Source organism: Aptenodytes patagonicus, chromosome 16 (assembly GCF_965638725.1).
Source record: "Aptenodytes patagonicus chromosome 16, bAptPat1.pri.cur, whole genome shotgun sequence".
Taxonomy (NCBI): Eukaryota; Metazoa; Chordata; class Aves; order Sphenisciformes; family Spheniscidae; genus Aptenodytes; species Aptenodytes patagonicus.
The window spans coordinates 13,234,374-13,257,070 of NC_134964.1; the positions used below are offsets into that span (position 1 = coordinate 13,234,374).

The window sequence follows — 22,697 nt, forward strand, 5'->3', positions numbered from 1 at the left end:
AGTTAAACAAGCCTCACAGCCTCCTTCAGACTGGGTGGATTTAGCCAATTCTGGTACTGCAGGATTAGCATCTATTTCCAGACACCAAGAACACAAGGCAGATTTTTCTTGAACTCCAGCTGTAGGAGAAACCAAAATGAACTCCACCAATGAGTAATTTAGTTCGGTGCGTTCCACCTCCAGGACGTGACAGAATCACTCATGGGACCTGGGCACAATCTGCCAGCAGCAGGAGAAAGCTGCTGCTGAACTTGGGAACACAATTCATGCTGAATTTAGTATTTCACAGGCAAAGCCCTCACTGAGAAGATAGTTTAAATACAGCAAGCTCCATCACTGGGGAGCTTAGTAGCTGGTACTTTGTACTTTAGCTTCCTATAATAGTCTATGGAGAAAGGTGCAACTACAGGGACAGATAAGATGAGCAGTAGTTTGATTCTTGAATTTCGTACTTTAACTCATCCTTTGAAAGAAGGAAGATTTGGAAAACAGGAAAAAAAGCCTTCTCTTTCAAAAGATACCCATGCAGAGGTACTATGGAATAGCTTAGTCTATTTTCAATCTGCATCCCCTCCCTTACCGAAGATATTTGTAACGAGCTGTAACTCTAGCCTTCAAAATGGCTTAGAAAAATTCAAATTAAAAAAAAAAAAACTAGTTAGAAAAAGGCCACAGCCCTTTCTCTCATTGTGGACTGTGACACCTATGCCCCAGCTTAGTAAGGACCTATCCAGAGTGGGACCAAGAGCTGTGGTGTAAGGAGGAATTAAATTACACACCACCTCTTCCAGCCTTTCTCACACACAAAGGAAGAGTAGTGAAGCTCTGCGATGTCTTGGCAACAGATGCCCACACAAGGGGCAGGAGAGCAGACTCCACTGGATAGTTTTGATAGACAAGGTCTTCCCTCTCACCTGCCCACTGCAGTCACAGGGTTCACTGAAGCTGACGTATTCCTCCTCTCTACTGTACATTCCCAGGCCAACTTTGGTTGCCTTTTGCTCAGAGTCCAGCTGGAATTTCATCCTGGCCAAGTTGTCAAAGAGTTTGGAAAGATGACGTTGCACCTGCAAAAGGAATTGTGTAAATAAAGCGCCTGAGACAGGACATGCAGAATGGAGATCACCATACATGTCACAGGCACAGTCATGTTCACAAAGCATGATTTGGACATCTTGGTAGCACCACATCTTCTCATACGTGGCCAGGATACTGCCAACATAAACCTATTGCTGTCTCTCTCAATACTTCCACCTATTTCTACATCATTTAGGAAACAGACTTGCCTTAATAAGTCATATTTCCCCATTGGGAAATCTCCCATACAGGGCAAAAGCACAGAAAACATTCAAACATTGCATGACCTCCTAGCCCCAATTTCCCTACACGTAGTGATGAGAGGTCTCTAGCCATTGCTCCACCTCATCCTATTCTCAGCATACTGTGGAGTTTTCTTCACTACGAACCTTTCTGGTTTTTCATTACTAGAAATCAATTTTGTGCCAATGAGAAGTCCTGAATTCTCCTACATGGAGAAGAAAGACCTTTATTTCTGTCCAAGACCCATGATAAACAGCTCAACAACCCAGACCTTCTACAAAACCCCCATCTTGACTAAAAGCACTCTTCCAGAAGGAAAAGAATAATTCAGTCCTGTCCTGTTCACACCCAGCTGAGTTTGAAAAGCCAACAGGGAGATGCTAGCATCGCTGCTGCAGGCTCTCAACATCGGCATCTGCCTGCTGGGAGCCGAGCAGGTCACCAAGGCTTCTTCTAGATCACTACATAACGCACAACTAAATCACTGCGTGTCACACACCACTGCCAACAAAGGCGGGCTTCTCCCAGGACTGATGTTCCCACAGCAAAGGTCAGCTCACAAAGCTGTCCCAGACAGGAGCTGCCTCTCTCAATGACAGCCAGAAACAGGGAGATGGACAGACTCCCATGGGTGGGATAAGAAATGAGAACAGCCCGTGACACCTGGTGCTCTAATGCTTTCAGAGAAAGATGGGTGGACTTGTCCGTTTAATTCTTATTCACTGACTCACAAAGGATTACAACACATTACAACACTCCTTCTCACAAGCTGTCCTGCAGGTGGACATAGCTCAGTAGTCTTCTTACACACGTTCAAGCAAGGCCAAATCCTGGAAGGTACTAAGTACCTCTGAGAAGCAATGGGCACTCAGCTTCCCCCCAGATAAGCATATCTCCTTTCAAATCTTAAGTAAACCATAGAACCTTTACTTACATCTAGAAGTTTCTGCTCACAAATCCCCACTGTCAGTTCCCAGATGCTGGCCAGTCTGCAGGGCTGGACGTACTCCAGCCCTTGGTGCAATCCTGCCACCGGAGCCCTGAATACACCTGAATCTGCACAAGTTCAATACCCAGTTCAAGAGGATAATATCATTGTGCATTTAATCCTCCTTTAGGAATTATCAGACTTTGAAACTACAGTGGAAAGGCTGAGAGTGTATCCATGTATGTTCCTACTTGACATTTACTTTGATTTTACTGCAAATTGTTCTGAATAACAGAAAACACCAGGAATTTCTTCTTCCTCCATGGAGCATTTCAACACAGTATCTTTTCTTTGCTTCCTGTGTTTTTTTTCTCTCCATTTTAAGTATCAATCAACTATGTATTTATGATACTCTGTGGGCTAAAATCACCCAGCAGCAGAAACAGATATAAGTAGTGTTAAAGGTTAGTGGCAAAAACTAGCATTTCCAAATACGTCTGCAAACCTGCTCCGTTCATGTGCTCACATGAAAGCTGAAAATGATGAAAAGCTTAGAGAAGGTGAGATTACTCACTACTGAAAGATGGAATAAGGAATTCACTCCTTATCCAACAATCTCCATTTGCTGTGAACATTTTGATTGGTTTTACATACCAACCTCAGGATAAATGATGCATCCCAAACGAGGCCAGCCAGAGCACAGCATTGCCAGGCAAAGTGGCCGAGGCTTCCTGACAGCAACTCCCGTAGCACTAATAATCAACCCTAACGCTGCTGTGCTCTGTATGGAAAAACATCTGCAGGACTGAATCCTCTGAACTCTGCCCACTGGGGGATAGGAGGTGTCTGTGCTCCCCTGGGGAATGGGGGGAAGAGCACAGTGAAGCCATTTCCTGAAACAGGAAGGTTACTACAGCTTCCTCCACAGGATGATCCAGCAGTCCACCAAAGCCAACAGGAGGAATGGTATATTTGGAGTGATTTCCCCACACCTGGCATTCAGGCACCATCCCCAGAAACCCAGCCTGGAGAGGAGAAGCCTCCTCAGATGGCGCAGAACCTCAGTGCAGGTCAGATACCCAGCCTGGCCCCTGAGCTGCACAGGGATGGATGGCAACCCAAGATATCTACTTGCTTGCCTTGGCCATAGCCACTATCTAACCACCAGTTGTCTTACCTCTTTCAGGTTGTGTTCTTCTCTCCCCCTATAATCAGGACATCCCCAAAGGCCTTTGCATGGGGGAAGGAAGAAGTGGCTGACTAGCAAATGCCTCTTCTGCCTAAAAAAAGGGAACTCTCCAAGCCATCAGTTGTCAACACTTCCACATTTGAATGCCCAGTCTGTGGCTCTTTCAACAGCAGATGCTGTTTGGTGGCATCCCGGGTTGGGGATCCAAGGTCAGCAACAAATTTTGGCTGAGATCCTCAGGAAAGATGGTTTCCTCCAACCTCACTGTATCCCAGCAGAAACAAAATCACTGTTTTTATGGCATCAAAAACATAGCTCTACTCTGTGCAACGCTTTCAGAACCATCTGCGGGCATCAGCAGGGTTAGATCAGACAACGTACAGTGCACATGTTGCCTTTCAAAGATGACAGATGAAGACCAGATGTGAAAGAATTATTATTAATCCAAGTGAGGGTGGGAGAAAAAGCACTCAGGAAAGGATAAGCTACAGGAGAGTCCCAAGACAGCATCTTCCACCATGACATTACTGACAGCTGCAAAATGCAAAGGTGAAGCAGTACAAGGCTTACCAGCTGTGGGTTGGTGCCATTGGAAAGAATATCCAATAAATCTGCAGAAGAAATGAAGTAAAATCTGGGAAAGGCCAACCTCTTCATGTCCAAATATTCAGCCAAAGCCTTCTCACACAGAGACAACCTGGGGAGACAAAGCAGATAAACAGAGCCCAGGACAGGTGGGTAAATATCCTTTCACGTTTCATGCTACAGTTATGGTTATCAAGCAGATTCTCCTCTACCGTGGGGAAATGCCAGACGTGAGCTGAGCCTGCAGGCTGGTCCTCTACAGCATTTTCCAAACAGATCAACATAGCACATAGTAACTCATAGATCTCTCTCTATTCCCAAGCGTCAAACAGCCTAAGAGTCAGAGAAGCCTCATAAAAAAGCAGAAACACAGGTGGGAGAAGAGGCTAGAAAGGGTTTGCGGTCTGAGCTACTGTTTTAGACAAGCTCATAACTGCCACAGGTGATTTCACGCTGGGATGATAATTTCCATAACTGCTTTTATTCTAATGAGCTGCATTTTAAAGTCTGATTCAGACCTACTCAGCTTTTTGTGTTTGTGAAGCCTGAAAGGAAGCTTGTTTGCTCCGATCTAAAATGATTCTTTCAGTGTTTACATGCTAAACTGCTGCTGAGCTTACAAAGTTCATAAATAACATGCAGCTAGTCCTCTGTGAGGAACATTGGCCTTATCTGATTAAAAATAAAATAAATCTTTATTTTAAATGAATAGTTATTACTGACACAACAGCTATCATATTAACTTTTAAGTGTGTTCCAGGCAAACGAGCTCATATGTTAAGTGAGAAGTGTATCCATCTCAGGACACTAAGGTCTTTCTCAGAGAGTCTAGTTATACCATGTGTCAAGGGTATACGTGCAGAGATAATTTCGTAAATTAAAGAACGTGGGCTCAGCTCTGCTGCAGATATCCCTGCTTGGACTGCTAAAAAGATATTTAAGACATTGTATTTGGGGTGGTAGTGAGACCATGTGTTAGTATGCTGAATGCCTAGCTTTGTATGTGTGTAAATCAATATTCAGGATGAGAATTTGCACGTACAGAAAGCCAGACTCCACTTTGGGGGCTTCAGGGTGATGGATCACAAATAAAAAGACTCAAGATCAGAAACACTGCGACTTGTGAATGCAAGGAATGCACAGTCTAAGAAGAAAGCCTTGGAGCACAGGTCAAACAAACTTATTAGACTTGATCCCAGTCTCTGCCAAAATCCTGGGATTTTTGAAGTTCTACCTACCTACTCTGAACGTCCTCCAGTTGTTGGGACAGACCTGGTTTATTGGTGGCCTCAACTACATTTGGGGTTTTCTGAGCTTCATAGGTCAGTTCTTTAAAATCCACATCAATTCCTTCAAAGCGTTTGGAGTCCTAAAAAGCAATACAAGGAACACATTTACAGTAAAACACTAATTTTGTGCTAAAAGATCCTATCCTCTGAGTGCTGTCTTTGGGTTGAGGGCAAAGACTCTCTGCAGAGAGTCTTCTGTCTAGTGCAGAAGGACCTCTCCACCATTTCAGAAGGGTTCTTCCAGCCATGTGCCCGAAACAAGTCTCCAGTCGGGCACTCGCCGCCTTCTCACTGTATCCCAAAGGGGTCGTGGATAAAGTGATCCATGCAGAAGCCAATGCCTAGAACCAACCATTTTCATGGGATTGAATTCCCCTTTGAGTGTCTCCTCATAACTCTTCCTCTCCCATGTCCAGGTGAAATACCAAGTTTTCCTGGCCACAGCAGCAGGAGATGCCCCCATACGGGGGAAAGGCTACCAACTCCACGTGAGTTCACTCTTCCCCTCTTGCTACAATGCAGGAGTGCCAGTGCCCATCCCTGAAATGGGTATGATGACACTTGCAGAGGAGAGCCCTTCCTTGCCTTGAGTAAGGCCATGGAAAGCCCATGTTGGCAGCAGAGGAGCATGCTGACAACTCTGCTCTGCACCTAACAGGGACCCTGAATTTCTGGAGTTAACAGTGAAGAATAAATAAAGCTATGTTCAAAACATCTCTGCTCCTCCCTTCTTCCCACACCAGGCCTCCCAAGTCAGCCAGGACACTGAATGAAAGTGCTCCAAGCTTTCCTGCTAACAATTCCATGTTAACCTGTGTTCAGCCCTGGTAGCAAGGCTCTGGCTGGTGGGTTGAGCCCTCCCTGCATGCAAGCCATATAGCCAGCTTCAGATGTGCATCCCATGCCCTGCCAGCACGTCCTCCCCCAGCCCTGGGTGTATCCCGAGGAGGTTCAGCCTCTAGAGGCTTTGAGCTTCATCTTTTCTTCTAGGGAAGGGAAGAGGCTGCTGATCCGTGCCACCTGCCAGACGGGTATTGAGATGCAGACAGCTGCCCAGTAGGATGCAGATTTAAATCATGATGAGATTTCATACATGCCATTAGGTAGCTGTTGGATATTAACAGCTTGCTGGCACATGGTACAACCTTCAGGGCACTGGTTATTAGCCCCTGTATATATTGCCCAGTAAGCGAGATGTGCCCAGCGCTCTCCAAAGCAGGGGGAGGAACAGTCCAAGCAGACCAGAGTGAAGGGATGGAGACAGGGTGGTGTATCGTCCGGGTGTCACTGGGCTGTGCACACCCCGTCTTGGGTGTCAGTCCCCTGGCAGTGCTGTCAGTGATGCTGCACGTGGATGGGGATGGCAGTGACACAAGTCAATTGCAGTTCACTCGTGAGTGAAAGGCAGGTTCCTCAGCATGGCTGCAAGTGGTCCAGCAGGGCCAGGAACCAGCTTGGAAGATTTTCTTAATAATCAAGGGAATCTGGAATAAGACTGGAAGCTGGACTCAAAGACACTCACGAGGAGGTCGCCAATGACAACTCTGTTCCATTTTCCAAAGCAGGAGTAGGAAAACAGCTGCTCTCCCCCCCTGCACCAGCGCTGAAGGCAGGGAAGGGGATGCTGCCAAAGCTGCCTGGTCCAGCTCTGGTTGGATGATTTGCAATGTCTGAGTAATTATCCCGGTCCTCTTGCCTCCAAGGAAAGAGGGAACATGCCTGCAGCACTGAAGGAAGCTAGCAGCCTCGCACTCAGTCTCTAGGAACTCTGTATTTGCTATGCCGCAGTGGAGGGGAGAAAATCAGCTTCTCAGCAAGGCTTAAGCACAACTTACAGTACAAAAAACATCCTGGGGCAGCACTAGGGAAACTACTATAGCACTAAGGGAGCCTCTGAAAAAGCAAGGCAGCAGGAGAAAAGCCCTGCTTTGGGGAACTTGGCATTATAGATGAGCCTCCATGATATGAAATAGGGTTTTCTTCAACACTTTCCAAACAGGAAAAATAGGATTTGGAGTTTCATACCTCAGGAAGCTGTGCCCGTATATCTTCTGAGCCTATGAATATGCTCTCCAAGTGAGACCATGTACGCTGCACTTCGAACCAGAGAGAAATGACGGAGTCCGCAGTGGACAGCTTCCTCTGCCATGCAGACACTTCCTCCAAGAAGAAAGCAATATATTTGGATGTCATTAAATTCTGCAGCTGCACCTGGTTGTCTTCTAAAGTTTCAATGAGTTCCTCATCTGACTTCAGCAATGGGATGTTCGTCCGGGGGTGAGGCTCATACTGAAACTCCATGGTGCTCCAAGTCATTTTTAGCTCCTTCAGGACTTTCTCCATACTCATTTCTCGCACTGCTTTGTCCACAATGCCACGAACTTCATCCTCAAAGTTATGCAGGTTCAGCTTCAGGAGGTCAGCCAGCGTGGTGCCTGAGTCCATCACAAACCTCACACCTGTCATCTGCATCAGTTGACTCCAGTGTCTTTCTCTAATGGCGGGATTTTGAAGTTCTGCCACAGCTTTCAGGGCTGTCATCATGTTCTTCACCTTGCTGTCCAGCCCAGTGAAAGCATCCCATGCCCTCATTTCCTTATCCAAATTCCGAATCTCTCTTGCAAACTTTTTACACTCTAGATCCATGTTTTCCACATTGATATCCACCCATTTGGTGGTCTGCCAGTCACCAAGGCTAGTGTTCACAAGGGAGATCATATCCCAGAGCTCTTTGAGAAGACACAGCTCCTTTCTGCACTGCTTCAGTTGTTTATAATCTGGCACCATGACTTCAAACAGACCAGCTGATTCATAAATTGAGGTCATGGCTGACTCCATTTGTTTAATCTCGGTGTGCTTTGCATCCAGCAGTTGATAAGGCTTTTCGGTGTCAAACCTAGAAAGAAATGTTTATTCTTCATAAGTGATATTGTAACAACTTCTAAAGAAAACATAAAACAAACAGTGTCTCTAAGAGACAAAGCAGAGATGAAACGTCTATCGTACACATTGATGGTACAGCCACATGGCACTACTGATGCCACCTTAAAGCAACATTGTGCACTCAGCATCCACATTCACTCTCTTGCTAACACTGGACAGTGTTCCCAGGGACAAAATAACCCCAGGCATAACAGATACAACACTGTGAGAAGGCAGGAAATGTATGCAAGGGCTCAAGCATATGTCCTCAGGACACTTGGACATGATCCCATAACACTTTTTTCCCTTGGGGCTTTTCTGATGCTATAATTTGCCCATACCTGAATGGTGCTTCTTTCCGAAATTGCTCTCTGAATCTGTGCTGCTCAACATCAAACGCCGCACAGCTCTTGCGCAGAACTGTCATTTCGTTCGCCTGCAGAGGAGCCACATGCTGTTTCACAGCTATCGCCAGCTTCTTTATGTTGTTCCATTTTTCTGGCAGCTCCTGCAAGCAAAATTTAAATGCTGGTAGGCAGTATTTGATATTCGATATAAGATGCATCTGATCTGTTTATGGATAATCACAGAACAGGAAAAGCAACAGATTCCATGTCTAAAACTGTAAGGAAGTTTTGTTGTGATGCAAAGGTTAAACACACAATTTGGAATAAAACTCACTGGTTATTCACAGTTTTGAAGACTAGTGAAGACTGAGACCTTATAACTGGCTGCTCTGATTGTATAAACATGTTCAATAACTCCAGAATAAGGGTCCCAGACTAGCTCCTGGGCTCGCAGGATGGTTCAGTGCTTGAGAGAGAACAGTGGTCCTAACACCAAGCCCAGCGGGACCCCAAGCCTGCTGGGAGAGGCTGAAGGTAGGAGGATGGGCTGCGGATGCAAGCTCATCAGATCGTCTGGCTTCCCAGAGCTGATAAAGAATCAGAGCCTGGGAAATTTCCTGCCAGCTCTTAGAACAGAAGAAGAGGTTATACCAGAAGGACTTCTAGAAAGCTCTCTGGGGCAAATCCCTCCAGCCTGTGTATATAATATTAGTACTAAATAAGACTGGCTTCTTTCTCAGGTCTGCATCCAAGCTGCAAATGCACAGCACTGCTGACAATCCACCCTCTGTACCTGGGATTTTCTTCAGAAAGGGATTTTATTTCTTCTCACCAGGCCTCTCGAGCCATATCCTCAGCCCAGGCACTGACACCAGCCAAAGGCTCTGCTGTCCTCAAGTCCCGGTGCTTTGCTCTTAGAGATCCTGCTTCCCCATGTACTGTGCAAACCTACAGGAAAGTCTTTGGGTTTCTTTTCACCCCAGTTCACATAGTTGAGGAGATTAATGGAGATGCACCAACACTATGGAAAGAAGGGAAATAACCTGGAGGCAGCTTTGAGGCAGCAGAAATAGCCAGAGCAGGGCCAGTCCCTCCTGAGGGGTCTCTTTCTGGCACTTTATATTCCAGTCTCAATAGAAATCACTATCCATGACCTCAGCAGGGCACACATGGAGCTTCTTCTTTGTCCTTCTCATACAAACTACCAGCTCCAGCCCACCCATCTCCATGGCCATGGAGGGAGCGGTACCTAGAGGAACTTATTTCTGGTTTTCCCACCGTACAGGAGTGAATGAATCACTCAGCTACGTGCTGCTGTCACTTGCCAGAAAGAACAAAACTGTTTTGTTATCTCCCGCATCTGAACGGCTGCCCCGCATTCCTCATTTCTTCTATCAGAAAAATAGATCAGTTGTTTGAATGTACTTGCACAAACAGGCACCAAACAAGCAGCTCTCGGGCAGAGGAATTAGCAGAGCCAGGTTCCCCGCAGCACCATGTTTTATGCTGGACTGAAGCTGTTGCAGCAGTCAGAGCATCCATGTAATGCAGCTCTCCTGGTTTTCAGGGAGTCTGTAGGAACCTGGGCATCTTTAGGACTCTCAACTATTCCAGAATTGGTGACCCGACCACCCACAGATCACAGTTGCACAAGCAGAAAACCAGGAGATTGCTAAACCCCACTGAGCTCCCATCCAAGCCTGCAGCAGAGAACTGGAGCCTTTGCTGCACAGGTGCATAAGGCAGGAACATCTCCCCAAAAGGTCCTGCTTTAAACCTTGTGTCCTACACAGACCCCTCTGCCCACAGCACCCCATGACTATAGGGTATCCATCAGCATGTAGCCACATGCTTCTCCACTGTAACATCTTGGCTGTTGCCAGTGCTTGTCTCCTGTTCCCCAAGGCTGGCTGGGCACCTCAGTCTTTTCTAACCTCCATCTCATGGTCCCCTTTTCAGAAACGAAAGGAATTCCCAAAAGAAAACTGATTCATCAGAGCCAGATGCGGAAAGATGCCAAAATACTTTCATAACCTGCTCCCAGTGATGTCCTCTGGGTCAAGCAGATTTGGTGTTACAGACCCAGTGGAGGACTGAAGTAGTATGAGAAGGCAACTCCTCTGCCAACATTATCCTTCCCATCTCCACAGTTGCCAAGAACTGGCTTATTTAAAAATAATTATAATTCAACCTAATTAACAGATGTATTTGAAAATGCATTAATTTTTTTCAAGAGTAATCGCTGGGAGTTGTAGCAGGCAATTCTATGTTTTTCATACATAACAAAAGGCTTAATCTCTGCTTTAAAAGAAAAATCTCAATATAACTCCAAAATTTAGAGCTATTAAGGCACATCCCACAATAGCAAAATACTATCCACTGAGGCCCTCTAATGACAGGGAGTGGGGTCTTAAATATTCCTGCAATGCTCTTAAGCTCACACTCTCTTTGACATCTGCTACGTGGCAAATTGATGTGTCCACGATAAGTTTTCACCCACCTCCAGTTGCTTATAGACTTCCTCCGGGAGCTGTTGTTCATACGTCTTCAGCAGTTCTATGGTTTGCTTCAGGGGCTCAAACATGGCATCGGTGACACTGTGCCTTTCTTTAACGGCCAGGAGATGACCCATAATCTCCACCAAGCCATCATAATCGCCTTTTTCAACCTTTTTGTTCAAACCTTTATCTGCAGTTTTTATGAACTCATCAAGGTCAGCCAAGCTATGTAACACAAAGCAGGAAAGCACAAAATGAGAGCAGGTCCTGTTGAAATAATCATCAGCCTTACGCCAGGCAGCTGGACTGGCATGGAGAGGGGAAAGCCCTGGCTAACCCTGTCCATTGCATGGCAACATGCTGAGGGCATCAGAACCACAATTCATGCTCAAAGGGATCCATAGATGTGGTACAGCTTCCCGCAAGGAACAGATAAATAGGCTGGGACCTCTCAGGCTGGAGAAAAGATATCTGAGAAGGGGTATGACTGAGACCTGTGAGCTCAGGAGTGGTCTGGAGAGAGTGAGTTTGAAAGGACAGTTTTCATCTAGTCTTTTCCAATACAAGAATTCAAGATCCCCAAATGAACCTGGCAGGTTGCAAAGCTACAAGAAACAGGGATTCTACCTCACACACTGCCTCATTTCACAGGGTAACTCCCTGGTGCAGGAGGATGCAGATGATAAAAATTCACAGCAATTAAGAAAAACAGTCAAACATTTGTGGGAGAAAAAAGAATCCATCCACGTCTTTAAATACAAAGGCATGACCCCTGTCTCACAAAGTCCTTGAGCTATAAATTGTTAGAGAAAGGAAGAGTTATTTGGGGGAAGTTTCCCTAGCTGCTTACCCTGTTCTTAATCTCACCAGCTACTGGGCACTGTCGGCAGAGGCATGATGGGCTCCTGGATCTCTGGTCCTTTCCAGCACAGCCATTCTCCTCTTCTCAAAACACTTACTTTTTAAGTGCCCACTTAAATTCTGTGGATGCTGCTGAGCCAAAATGTATCCTTAAATACTTCACCTAATAAAGACTAAACTGCTGAGTCAGACACTCCTAATAAGAACTCCTAAATGTCTGTTCTAAGCTACACAAAAACCTCTTCGCACAGACATTATCTAACAGAATTGTGGTGCTGAAAAGAACACAAGAGATCATATAATCCACCACACACAGCAGCCTTCACTACTACATAAGTCTGTAAATACTTCTTTGTACACATCCAAGACCTATGACATCCTTCAGTTGCGATTACTCAAATAAATCACCTGACGCATCGTCCTGCACAGACCTGGTGACTGAGCAGCTATTCAGAGCAGGGAACACGTGTTAATTTAAAACTTACATCCGAAGCTCCTCATTTTTGTAACCTTGAAACTACCTCCCCATGACTGCTCATGCCAGGCAATCTGAATTACTTTTTTACACAGAGTGCACTCAAAAGAGCAATACATTTAGAAATAGAGCAAGTATCTCATGGCATTAATGCAGCTTTACTGATGGCTAATTTCAAATTCAACAAAGTAAGCACAGAGCCCTAGCAGAGATTAGTTTAGTTGAATCAGGATGAACGGACAAACAGGCGTCCTATCTAACACCACACAGCAGGTCCCAGGAGCATCAATGGTACCAAGTCCGTATAACTGTTTCCACTCTACACACTCAGCCGTAGCAGTTCCCAGCAGAGACCAGGGGATGGAAGATACAGGGGATGTGATGGAGTTGGCATGCAGTATGGGCCCCTTTCTTTTGCTCCTGTATTAGTCTGTTAGTTACCAGTGTGAAATGATAAAGCCCAGTCAAGACAAGAGAAACCCCCTTTGGTCAGCACAGGGCCTGGGGAGAGGAGGCAGGAACAGCTCTTACCTGTGTGTGACGTGGTCCATGAGATGCTGCTTGAACACCAGGCTCCACCTTTTAATCACGTTCAGCAAGGACGCCTTGAAAGGCCGAGCATCGACTTTCATCCAGCTCTGGAAGATGCTGATGGGTTCGATGCGATTCACCTCCTCGTAGATTTTCTCATAGGAGTCAATTTGCTCTCTGAACTGCTGCAGCGTGGGAGTCATCTCAGGGATCCCGTCCTCCGCATGGGCCTCAATTTCTGCAGCGGTGAGGATGTGCCCGTAGAGGAGGAACTGTCGGCAGAACTCCTTTCTGTCGTCCCCATAGAGGTAGGAGTATTGGTCGAAGGAACTGCGATAATCGCAGCAGGCCGCCATCATGGCTTGCACACGTCCCATCAGGTCATGGCGCATGTCGGCCAGATCAGCCATGTCCTCCATGTCAGCCTAGGAGAGGAGAGGAGAGGAGATCGCAGTGATGTGGGAGCAGCATGGTACCTCCTCACTGCCACACAGCATGAGGGAGCTCCACAGCCACGGACCTGGTAGTGGGGGAAGCCACTGTGCTCGGCCAGCCTGGGCACCAGCGATGAGATCCGGTAGATGTCATTGAGAAGACTTTCCACCATGTCATAGAAGCCATCGTTTGTGCCAGGGTCCAGGGAGGGATGAAATATCAAATCTGGGATCGCCAAATCCAGCTGCACCTCAAACAGGGGGGCGAGACCTGCCTTGGGATCTGGTAGGGAAGAACAGAGATGCCAGGACCTTTTTCAAGGGGAGAAAAGTGATCTTGAGCCACCACTAATATCCCACCACAAGATGCACACATGCCCCACAGGGACACCGGGCAGGTGTGATTGCAGACACCCACTCGCTGGGTCCAGTGACATTATGTCTGCACATAACACAGAGGAGATACTGGCAAACTAGCTGATGTTCTGGTACCCGCAGGAGATACCAGAGAAGGGATGAGACACAAGTGATTTAAGGACCGGAAAAAGTGCTGTGGAGGAAAGCCTTAAAGAGACCAGGCTCTTTAGCTAATCAAAAGTGAGTCTGAGAGCTGAACAATTACAGCGCATAAGTACTTGCAGAGGAGAAAAACAACAGGAACCAAGAGGCTCTTTAATTTAGTGGAGAAAGGCATGAAAAAACCCCAGCAACTGGAAACTGAAGCCAAATGCAAATGTGAAATTACGTGCATGTTTTAACAAGATGGTGAAGAACTGGATTCGATTCTCCAACTCAGTGTGCCTCCATATCCAAGAAGGAAGTGTTCCTGGAGACGTGCTTTAGCTGGACACAAGCTGATCTCAGCAGAGTGAGTGAACCTCTACGGTAGACTTAGGCAAGAGGTCTGATTTAGTGACTCCTGAACCCATCTCATCTCTTCACTGGTCTAATGCTCAGGGACCGAGGTTTTTCTTTCATGCCTTTCATCAGCAGATCTGGCTCTTGAGACTCTCCACAAATGAAAGTTTGTGTCACCTTGATGCTTTGTTCATTGGAGGGCAGGAGATGGCTGGTGCCCAAGCACGGACTTGGGATGACGCCTCAACTTTGTCCATTAATCCCTGCAAATCATGCATAGTCCTCCCCATCCCTTCCCCCTGAGCAACGCTTTGCTCCAGTGACTGGGGGATGGAGTCACCCACCCTGTCTGGAGGCTCCCCCAGCACTTGGTGCAGACAGTGCCAGAGGCACAGCAGAAAGCCAGGAAGAAGAGAGCAAATCTTAGACATGAGGGAGTGCACAAAACAGAAGCCTCCCTTTGGTGAGACTGAGGGGAGAGGAACCAGCAGTCACCTGTGTTTTCCAGGAGGTACTTGAGCGAGCACTCAATGGCAATGAAGAATCCATCCAGGACTATCTCATCCACATAATCCACATAGGCCTTCCAGATGTCAGATGCTGGGTCTGCAAGTAAGAGGCTCTGGTTTTCCTGGTAGAAAAAGAAGATGCCTTCAAATACCGCAGGGCTGAGTCTGCCTTACAAGAGAGCTGCCCACAGCTAAGGACTGATGCCAGTGAGCACATGGGTACCAGCCTCGTGGAGAGATAGGAAACCAGACAAATGGATGTTGCTGCTGGTGGCATGGCCACGATTTGCTCCTTCTGTCAAGGGCTGCTTTGTCATCTGAAACAACTCAAAATAACTACAAGGTAAAAATGGAGTGCAGAAGAGGCTTAGCAACTCTGCGACATGTTATTCTTCCTCTTCTCCGAGGCTACAGGGCTCAAGGCTGCTTTGCACACCTGGGGCAGGGAGCACTCAGGGGTCTTGAAGGCTCATTCCAATACATAAAGACCCAGTCCTGGTGGCCCGTATGATGTTACCTTGAGTGGGTGAGGCCTTCAAGGACTGCTTACACCTCTGCCCTACAAATTGTCATCTCAAGACCAGAGAACTTTTAAATTCAAGAAAGGGATTTTAAATAAACCACATAAAAAACAGATAAAGGTTGGGATCAGAAGACAAAGGGTTTGCTAATAACCTCCCTCCTCAGCTTATTGCGTTCCTTTCCTCCAGGGAAGCTCCCAGTCAGGAAATTCAGGGTTTTCTGGGTCACAGCAGGGACCCATCCTTCTTGGGTTTCCTCTTCCCATCCCCACAAGGCCAGGCTGTGTACCCACTCCCTGCACCTCCCAACAGCCTCCCATGCTCCGCTGTGATCCCATCCCCTGCATTGTCATGTCCTCTGAATGCTCCTTCTCCTAAGACTGCCGGGGGCTCTCAACAGAGGCATGGTCTCAAAAAAAATAAGGTCCAGCTTGCAGTGAGCAGAAATCAACACACACCCCCCAACTGCCTGTTGCCAGGGGGTCGATGTTGGCAGCATTTCATGTATGGGGGCACAGAAGAGGGTGCCATTCCCAGCACTGACATGGCAGCTTGGCACACATGAGATAAAGCGGCATTGCCAGTTGGGCTTGAGCCAACCCAAAGTTGCTGCTCCCCAACTTGACACATCATAGCTGGGTGCTTAAACTCTCAACAGAGCAAGCCAGAGCTCTGGCCCCTTGCGGACTCACCCTGGCCACGTTGAGCTGACGCAAGAGAAAGGGGTACTTCATAGCAATGAACTCTGTGGGAACACCCGTCTGAAAGCACCACCTTCTCTTCGCCATTCCCTGTCCTTGTAATTGGTAATGTCCCCTTGTTACTGGTGTTTTACTGAGCCTTTACTCCAGAGGCCTCATCCTGGTGAAAGAAGGGCAATGGGAGCCAGCATCTAGCTGTCCTGCCTTTGCCTGTTGGTGCATGTACCCAAACCCTCACTGTGCTTCTTTCAGCAGCCTCAAGACTCTCCTCCCCCTAGGAAGACTTGAACAACTGGGAGAAACCCAGCAGACCAGCTCTTGGCCCTTCTGCTGCTGCTCCTCCAGGCTTGGCCAGCACAAGCAGGACAGAGACATGGGGACACCCCATTTTGGGCCATGGTGCCTTTCTCTCCCCAGGACCTTCCTGCTGCTTTGCAGTTGGTCCTGCCCCTGTGAGCAGCATTGGCAGTGCCACCCCACCAGTGGTGCCAGCCGTCCTGCCATGACCACAACCCCATATTCTCCTTGGCTAATCTAGGACGTGCCCTGGTCTTTTGGGTGGTAGCTGGAGGTGGCTGAGCCTGTTACAGCTGTGGCAGCAGAACAACATGGGTACAGTAAAATGCTCACCACAGGTTCAGTGTGCAGAGAAGGGGGTTAGAGGGGTCCAGGGCTGACTGCAGACAGCAAGGCAAGGTGAGCAGCAAGAGCTCAGTGTGCTAGAGAGGGTCAGCTGATTCTCTCCAGAGTCTGAGGCCATATGGTGACCCTCAGGAGAGGGCTGCATCTAAAACCTATCTCCTTCCAGGCCAAGGTGCTGTGCCTGACATGCACAGCACCTCGCTTGGGCAGGTGAGGAGCAGAGCTTTGGGCTTTCTCCTGGCCTGCAAAGAGGACTCTCAGTTCTGGAAAAGTTGCTGGAAAACACGGAGGTTTCAGACAGCAGCTTTTTTCCTGTCACTCAGCTTCTCCATGGACTGTCAGCGTCACCTCCTGCTCCCGCAGGGGGACAACAAGTCTGAAACAGAAAGGTCAGCCACAGCCAGCTGCCTCTCTATTTTCAGGTAAATATTTTAAAGGGGGATTTTTCCTCTGAGCAGGACCCCAGAGCCCGATGCACGACTCCCCTCTAGTGGCTCCACAACAGCCAGGACTGCTGGAGCCAGACTCCTTTGCTGGGCTGCAGCTGCTCCCGTTCCTGCCCCAAACTGGGTCCCCAGTGGTGCCCAGCCAGCAGCCCCACACCACACAGCCATACCAGCTCACTCATCAAAGATATTGTTAATTAACACTGGGTAAGATTTTCAAATTAATTGAAACAGCTCTAGACATTTTCAACAGAGCAGAAAAACATACAGAGCCTATGAAGAGCCAACAAACCCTTTGAGAAGGTCCCCCCTCACCTTCATCAGCGAATGAATCCTCTGCCCTGACTCTGTGACAAGGCTGTAACGCCTTTCCCGACGGTCCTGACAGTCCTCTAGGCTTAGCAGTGATTCTCTTTTACCATCTTTCCTCTCGAATATGGGTGACACCCACGATTGCACGGTGGTCTGGATCTCCTCAACATTGTTTTTGGCTTTCTGTATCCTCTTCTCGAGGTCGTGGACATCATCCATAACCACGGACATGTGATCCCAGATACCTGGTAAAAAATGAGATGATTGACTACATGTTTTTAGAGCTTCTGGGCCAAGCTCTTGTGCACCCTTAAGACCAGTCTCTGACTTTTTCCCCTTGGTCTCATGAATTTCTCATCCATCATTAACACAACAGACTTACCATCTCAACCAACAGAGCCACTTCTAGCTGCCTCCTCCCCCAACAAGCCATGGTACGGACAGCCGCAGCCTCTGCTTTCTGCCAGGAGTACCAGCACCGTGGGGATATCTGATAGTTCCCAATTCCTTCTACCCAGATTTGATCTCCCACGTTCTGCTACTGGAGAGAGCAGCGTGGGGAGGATGAGTACCACAGGCTGAGTATCCCTGCCACCATCACTAAAGCAGGGACCTCGCACCTGTAGCCCTAACACATGGGCTGTGCCAGCCCCAGGTACCAGAGAGGGCTGCACTTAAATGCAGGGAACTTAGGGTTCAACTGCAGGGAAATCCCTTCATCTTTATTGTGCAATGGAGAAAGAGATTTTCAGCACAAGGGCTTCTGCTTTGCACGTTCCCAAGGGAGGACACTTGTTCCTGTTCATACCACAAGCCTGATGACAGAAATATATATTCCACCTGTGAGCAGTTTGCTTTCACCAAGAGGAAACAAATTGTCTTCCTCCACTCTGCTTTGCAGTTAAAACTGATCAAGCAAGAACACTGGTTAAATCATCCCAAAGTCACGGTGCACAAACCCCACCTCTAGCTGCAGTATTTCATCCTCCTGGAAAAGATAACGAGGTGGCCCTGCCTCTTACTGAGACAATTCCATCCCAGTGTCAGATGGCTGGGCCAGGGGCTCCCGCTCCCTGCACAAGTGGGTGAGAAAGCAGTGCTTCGGGGACAAAGGCACGCAGCCACACAATGGGCCACTTGGGCTGGCACAGGGGGGCCAGCACAGGCAGTGAGCAGATACTTCAACCCCAGACTTGCCAGCTCTTGCAAACCCAAATCTTGCCACCTCCTTGGTGGCGCTGCTTACAGGGCAGCCTCTCCTCCCCAAAAGCCCAGGCGGAACCTGAAGGGAGCAGAATCCTGTCCACAACCCCAGCAGATCAAGGGAACGTGGAAAGGAGCAGGCAAGCTGAGGGCTGCCCTTCATCTCTCCAGTGCTGGATCTGCTGGAAAGTCACCTGCCCTGCTGGGAACCACAGTTGGGAACCAGGTGACGGCGGTTGGGCACAGGGGGGAATCTGATGAGACCCAAGTGTATGTGCTCTTTCCCCCTAACACAGACATAGCTCACCCTCCATCTTCCAGTTCAGTGTTTCTTCTGCCTCTTTCAGCTTCAAGTCAATATCCCGCAGCTGCCCCTGTATTAGAGGGTATTCGACCTCCAGGGCTGTCTTCAGGACCTTGTTGTATCTGTTCACCATCAGTTCCAAGTTGGCCACCATCTGCCGGTATGATTCCTTGGAGGAATAGATTTCTGCTGCTGTCGGCGGGATGGCTCCCATCTGGCTGCCAGACAGGTAGCTCACCTCCCTCAGCACCGAAACCAGCTGGAGAAACAAGGCAGAGAGCTGAACACGGGGCAGTCATCCCCGTTTACCTGGCAGACATTCTCCAATCAATTCTGAGCGTCTCAGGAGTTTCCTGCTGTTTTATTCACAAAGCAGCATGTTCCGAAAAGGGCCTGGACACCTCCTAGTCCATACCATCTGTCTCCCATTGATCTTTGCCTCTGGTTTTCTTCCCAACAAAAGACAGACAGCTCTGTTAACTACCCAGCCAGGAAACTCTATGCAGCCTCTAAAAACTATGATGATGTCTTGTTCTCTCAGCTATCCTCATCAATAGAGTCTTTCAGCAATACCATGCCTGCAAGCGGAGCTTAGCAGTTATCTAAGTGAAAGATAAGATGGCTCCAGTTCTGTTGGTTTGCTGGGCTGACTGGCATAAAAAAATGAATAAATAGATAAAAATAATACCATGGCCCCAAACCCAGTAACTCAAATCCTCCTGTGCTCACCTTCCACCAAAGACTTCTGCTGGAGATTTCTCCCAGCCCAACCAAAAGCACTCAGTGCCACCACACGTTTGAGCTGCGATTGAGGGGGATTATTAAATTATAAACCCAAGTATAAATTAGTCCCTGCAACAAAGGAAGCAGCGAGGTCTTCGATATATCACTTTCAAGATATATCTTTGATATATGTTTGCTTAGTTTAGTGGCTAATGAGAGGTAAAATGCACCTGGAACTGCACATGTTGGCAGGGTGACAGAAATTCGGTACGTTGTATGGGCAGTGGCAGGGGTGAGGACCCCTCCTGGCTGCAGCTGAGTTTGGGGTGCAGCTCCCTAAAAATCACCTTTCCCTTAGGCTGGCAGACTGTATCATCCTTTCCTGTGAAGACGTGAGGAAGAAATCTCTCTCTGATCTCATCCCATTCATGCCCTCCGGCCCCAGTTCCCTGCCCTCCGGCCCCAGTTCCCTGCCCTTATTTTTGTTAGGAAAACTGGAAAGCTGCAGGTATGAACAGAAGCACGTGAAGCCACAAGCGCAGGGACTGCATGGCCAGGAGCCTTTGTCACTGCCCTGGGTGACAAGCAGGGGTTACCGAAACCTCTCCACCACTGCCTGACATTAGCCGAAACCCGACATCCAGCAGAAGTGGCCAAGGAACCTGGGAAGCATGCTGCCTTTGAAGGGACGGCAAAGGGGAGGAACATGGAATGCAAGTCAGGAAGATAAGTCGTAACACATTCAGAGTATCTACAATACTAAAGTGACAATGAACATGATGACGAGAAGAGGAAAGAAAGAAGGGGCGAAGAAGGGTGCAGGGGGCAGTCTGGAAAGGTGGACGAAGGAGAATGGGGTGGGAGGAAAGGGAAAACCAGGGGACTGAGGGAGCATGAGGGCAAATGAGATAGAACCAAGCTCCCCTCCCTTCTTTGCACTGGAACGTCTGGGACATCCCCACCATGGGGTCAAGGGTGTCTTCCCCTCTTTCCCCCTCCTCCATGAAAGGTGAGCTCTAGAAGACTCTTCCATGCTGAAGGGTTGCAAATACATCCTCCCTCTAGGCAAAATGAGGTGCTCCTATCTATTCTGGAGGGCATGAAAGGGCTGCTAAGCAGGCACTTGAGGACATCAGGCAGTCCTCAGTATGGAAAGCTGAGGAGAGCAGCGCAGAACCACTCAAAGATTGATATCAGAGCTGAGAACAGGCATGCTCAGCACATCACAGGCTCCAAACCCTGTCACCAGGGTGAAGGGTGGAAAACATCCCCTGGGGCCATTTGGCTCACACCTTAGCAAGGAGCTTCCAAGGAGATGAACAAATCCTTTGACTGAGGGCCAAGCTTGAATGAGCTCTAAAACCTAAACACTTTCCTTTAACAGCAGCATGACCCAGGGAACAGGGGAAGTTTTTGATGCCAACATTTCCCAGGCCCCTGAGATTCAGTGCCTTCCCAGCAAATGGCATTTTTACAGTTCACAGACCCTGGCTCCCACCAGGCCCCAGAAGCTTTCAATCCATCTATGCACACTGCTGGCTTGGACCCCTGCTTCTGCTTTGGGCGAGGTGGATGGTCAATCCTCCCTGTGCTGGAGACAGACTTTAGGGGAGCTCTAGGGGACAGAGAAAAGATTTTAAATCTATCGTAAGCCTCATGCACCGCAATAAAGGAAATCCAACAGCCACAACATTGGAGTAACAAAACAAACTTTTCCTGGGTTTTTTATACCCTTTCAGGAAGCTCAGATTGCAGGTACACATAACACAACCCCATCTCTGTAGATGATGACCCAACACTCCCCACACCCATATCAAATCTGGTCTGGAGATGCTGACACCAGTTAAACATCTGGCTACTCAGATGTTTACTACTGACTTTCTGCCACTGGCTTTAACTAGAATTTGCTCTGCTTAAACCATAATCCTGATATTTTACCAGGAGATAGAGCCCACAAAGAGGATGGTAAATTCATGTTACCAATCACAGAGGGGGTTCCATGGACCTCAGCAGAACAGATCTAGTGCCAATGCCACCAGACCTCCCGCGCACGGTGGGGCACAGCTTGGAGACATGCCCACAGGCAGGCAGGAAAGCTAACTGGCAGCAGTTTTTACCTGGGGATCAAAATTGACTGTGATCAGTTTGGTTTCTGGATCTCGCCGGATGAGCGGTTGAGTAAGGTTGTACTGTGATTTTTCAGAGACTGTCTGGGACCAGTCTACATAGAGCTTTTCCTGATACCTGCCAGAAAAAAAACAACGTCCACCATGTAGCTACCGAGCCAGCAGACCAAGGCATATAACCAAATGAAACCAAGTCCACTTCTGAGGCCATCTCCATAAACAACATTGCTTCAAAAACAAACACCTGAAAACCAGTGACAGCATCAAGTCAGCAGGGCAAAGATCTCTCTAGTACCATTTTTAGCAGACGATTCAGATTTGGAGACAGACTTTCAAAAGCATTTAGCCTAAAGTAATAGATAAGCGGCTACGGGGCATTTCCAAATTGTCTAAGCAGGACGGGTGCCTAAACTTATACAAATAGGTTTATTTGTATAGGTGGCCTTAATTATGCTTGTAATCATTTTGCTCATTTTGCCTTATTTATGGCCTTAAGTTGCACCAGGGGAGGTTTAGATTGGATGTGAGGAAAAATTTCTTTGCTGAAAGAGTGGTGAAACATTGGACCAGGCTGCCCAGGGAAGTGGTGGAGTCCCCATCCCTGGAATTATTTAAAAGACGTGTAGATGAGGCACTTAGGGACATGGTTTAGTGGGCATGGTGGTGTTGGGTTGATGGTTGGACTCGATGATCTTAGAGGTCTTTTCCAACCTCAATGATTCTATGATTCTATGAAATGCCAGCGATGGATGCAGTTGCCCTCACTTCTCTCAGAGTCACTGCAGAGAGATAGTCAGCCTCGGGGAAATTCAGCTCTTTGAGAGCTCAGTGACACCACTGGGGATGGAAACACAGAGGGCTGAACAGGGGTCCCGGTATCTCACGTCATGCACAGTCCCAACCACTCAAGCAACAAAGTCTCTTCTGAATCGTGTTGTCACCTGAGCACTTTGGGAAATGTCACTCAGAAAAC

General features: G+C 47.9%; 1 protein-coding gene across 3 annotated transcripts in view; it reads right to left on the reverse strand.

The window, feature by feature from the left end:
* DNAH9 (dynein axonemal heavy chain 9) overlaps positions 1-22,697 on the reverse strand; it is a 211,213-nt gene that overhangs the window by 169,131 nt on the left and 19,385 nt on the right. For 2 of the 3 annotated variants that reach the window (XM_076353524.1, XM_076353525.1), the window contains 12 exons: positions 21,716-21,842; positions 18,879-19,134; positions 17,372-17,613; positions 14,733-14,868; positions 13,466-13,662; positions 12,946-13,370; positions 11,081-11,303; positions 8,575-8,741; positions 7,337-8,207; positions 5,261-5,391; positions 4,008-4,134; positions 915-1,067 (listed from right to left, as the gene is read on the reverse strand). In XM_076353524.1, the coding sequence (XP_076209639.1) occupies positions 915-1,067; positions 4,008-4,134; positions 5,261-5,391; positions 7,337-8,207; positions 8,575-8,741; positions 11,081-11,303; positions 12,946-13,370; positions 13,466-13,662; positions 14,733-14,868; positions 17,372-17,613; positions 18,879-19,134; positions 21,716-21,842 (3,055 nt within the window). Of the gene's footprint in view, positions 1-914; positions 1,068-4,007; positions 4,135-5,260; positions 5,392-7,336; positions 8,208-8,574; positions 8,742-11,080; positions 11,304-12,945; positions 13,371-13,465; positions 13,663-14,732; positions 14,869-17,371; positions 17,614-18,878; positions 19,135-21,715; positions 21,843-22,697 lie in introns of those variants that run through there. The other variant, XM_076353526.1, reaches the window with a different exon arrangement.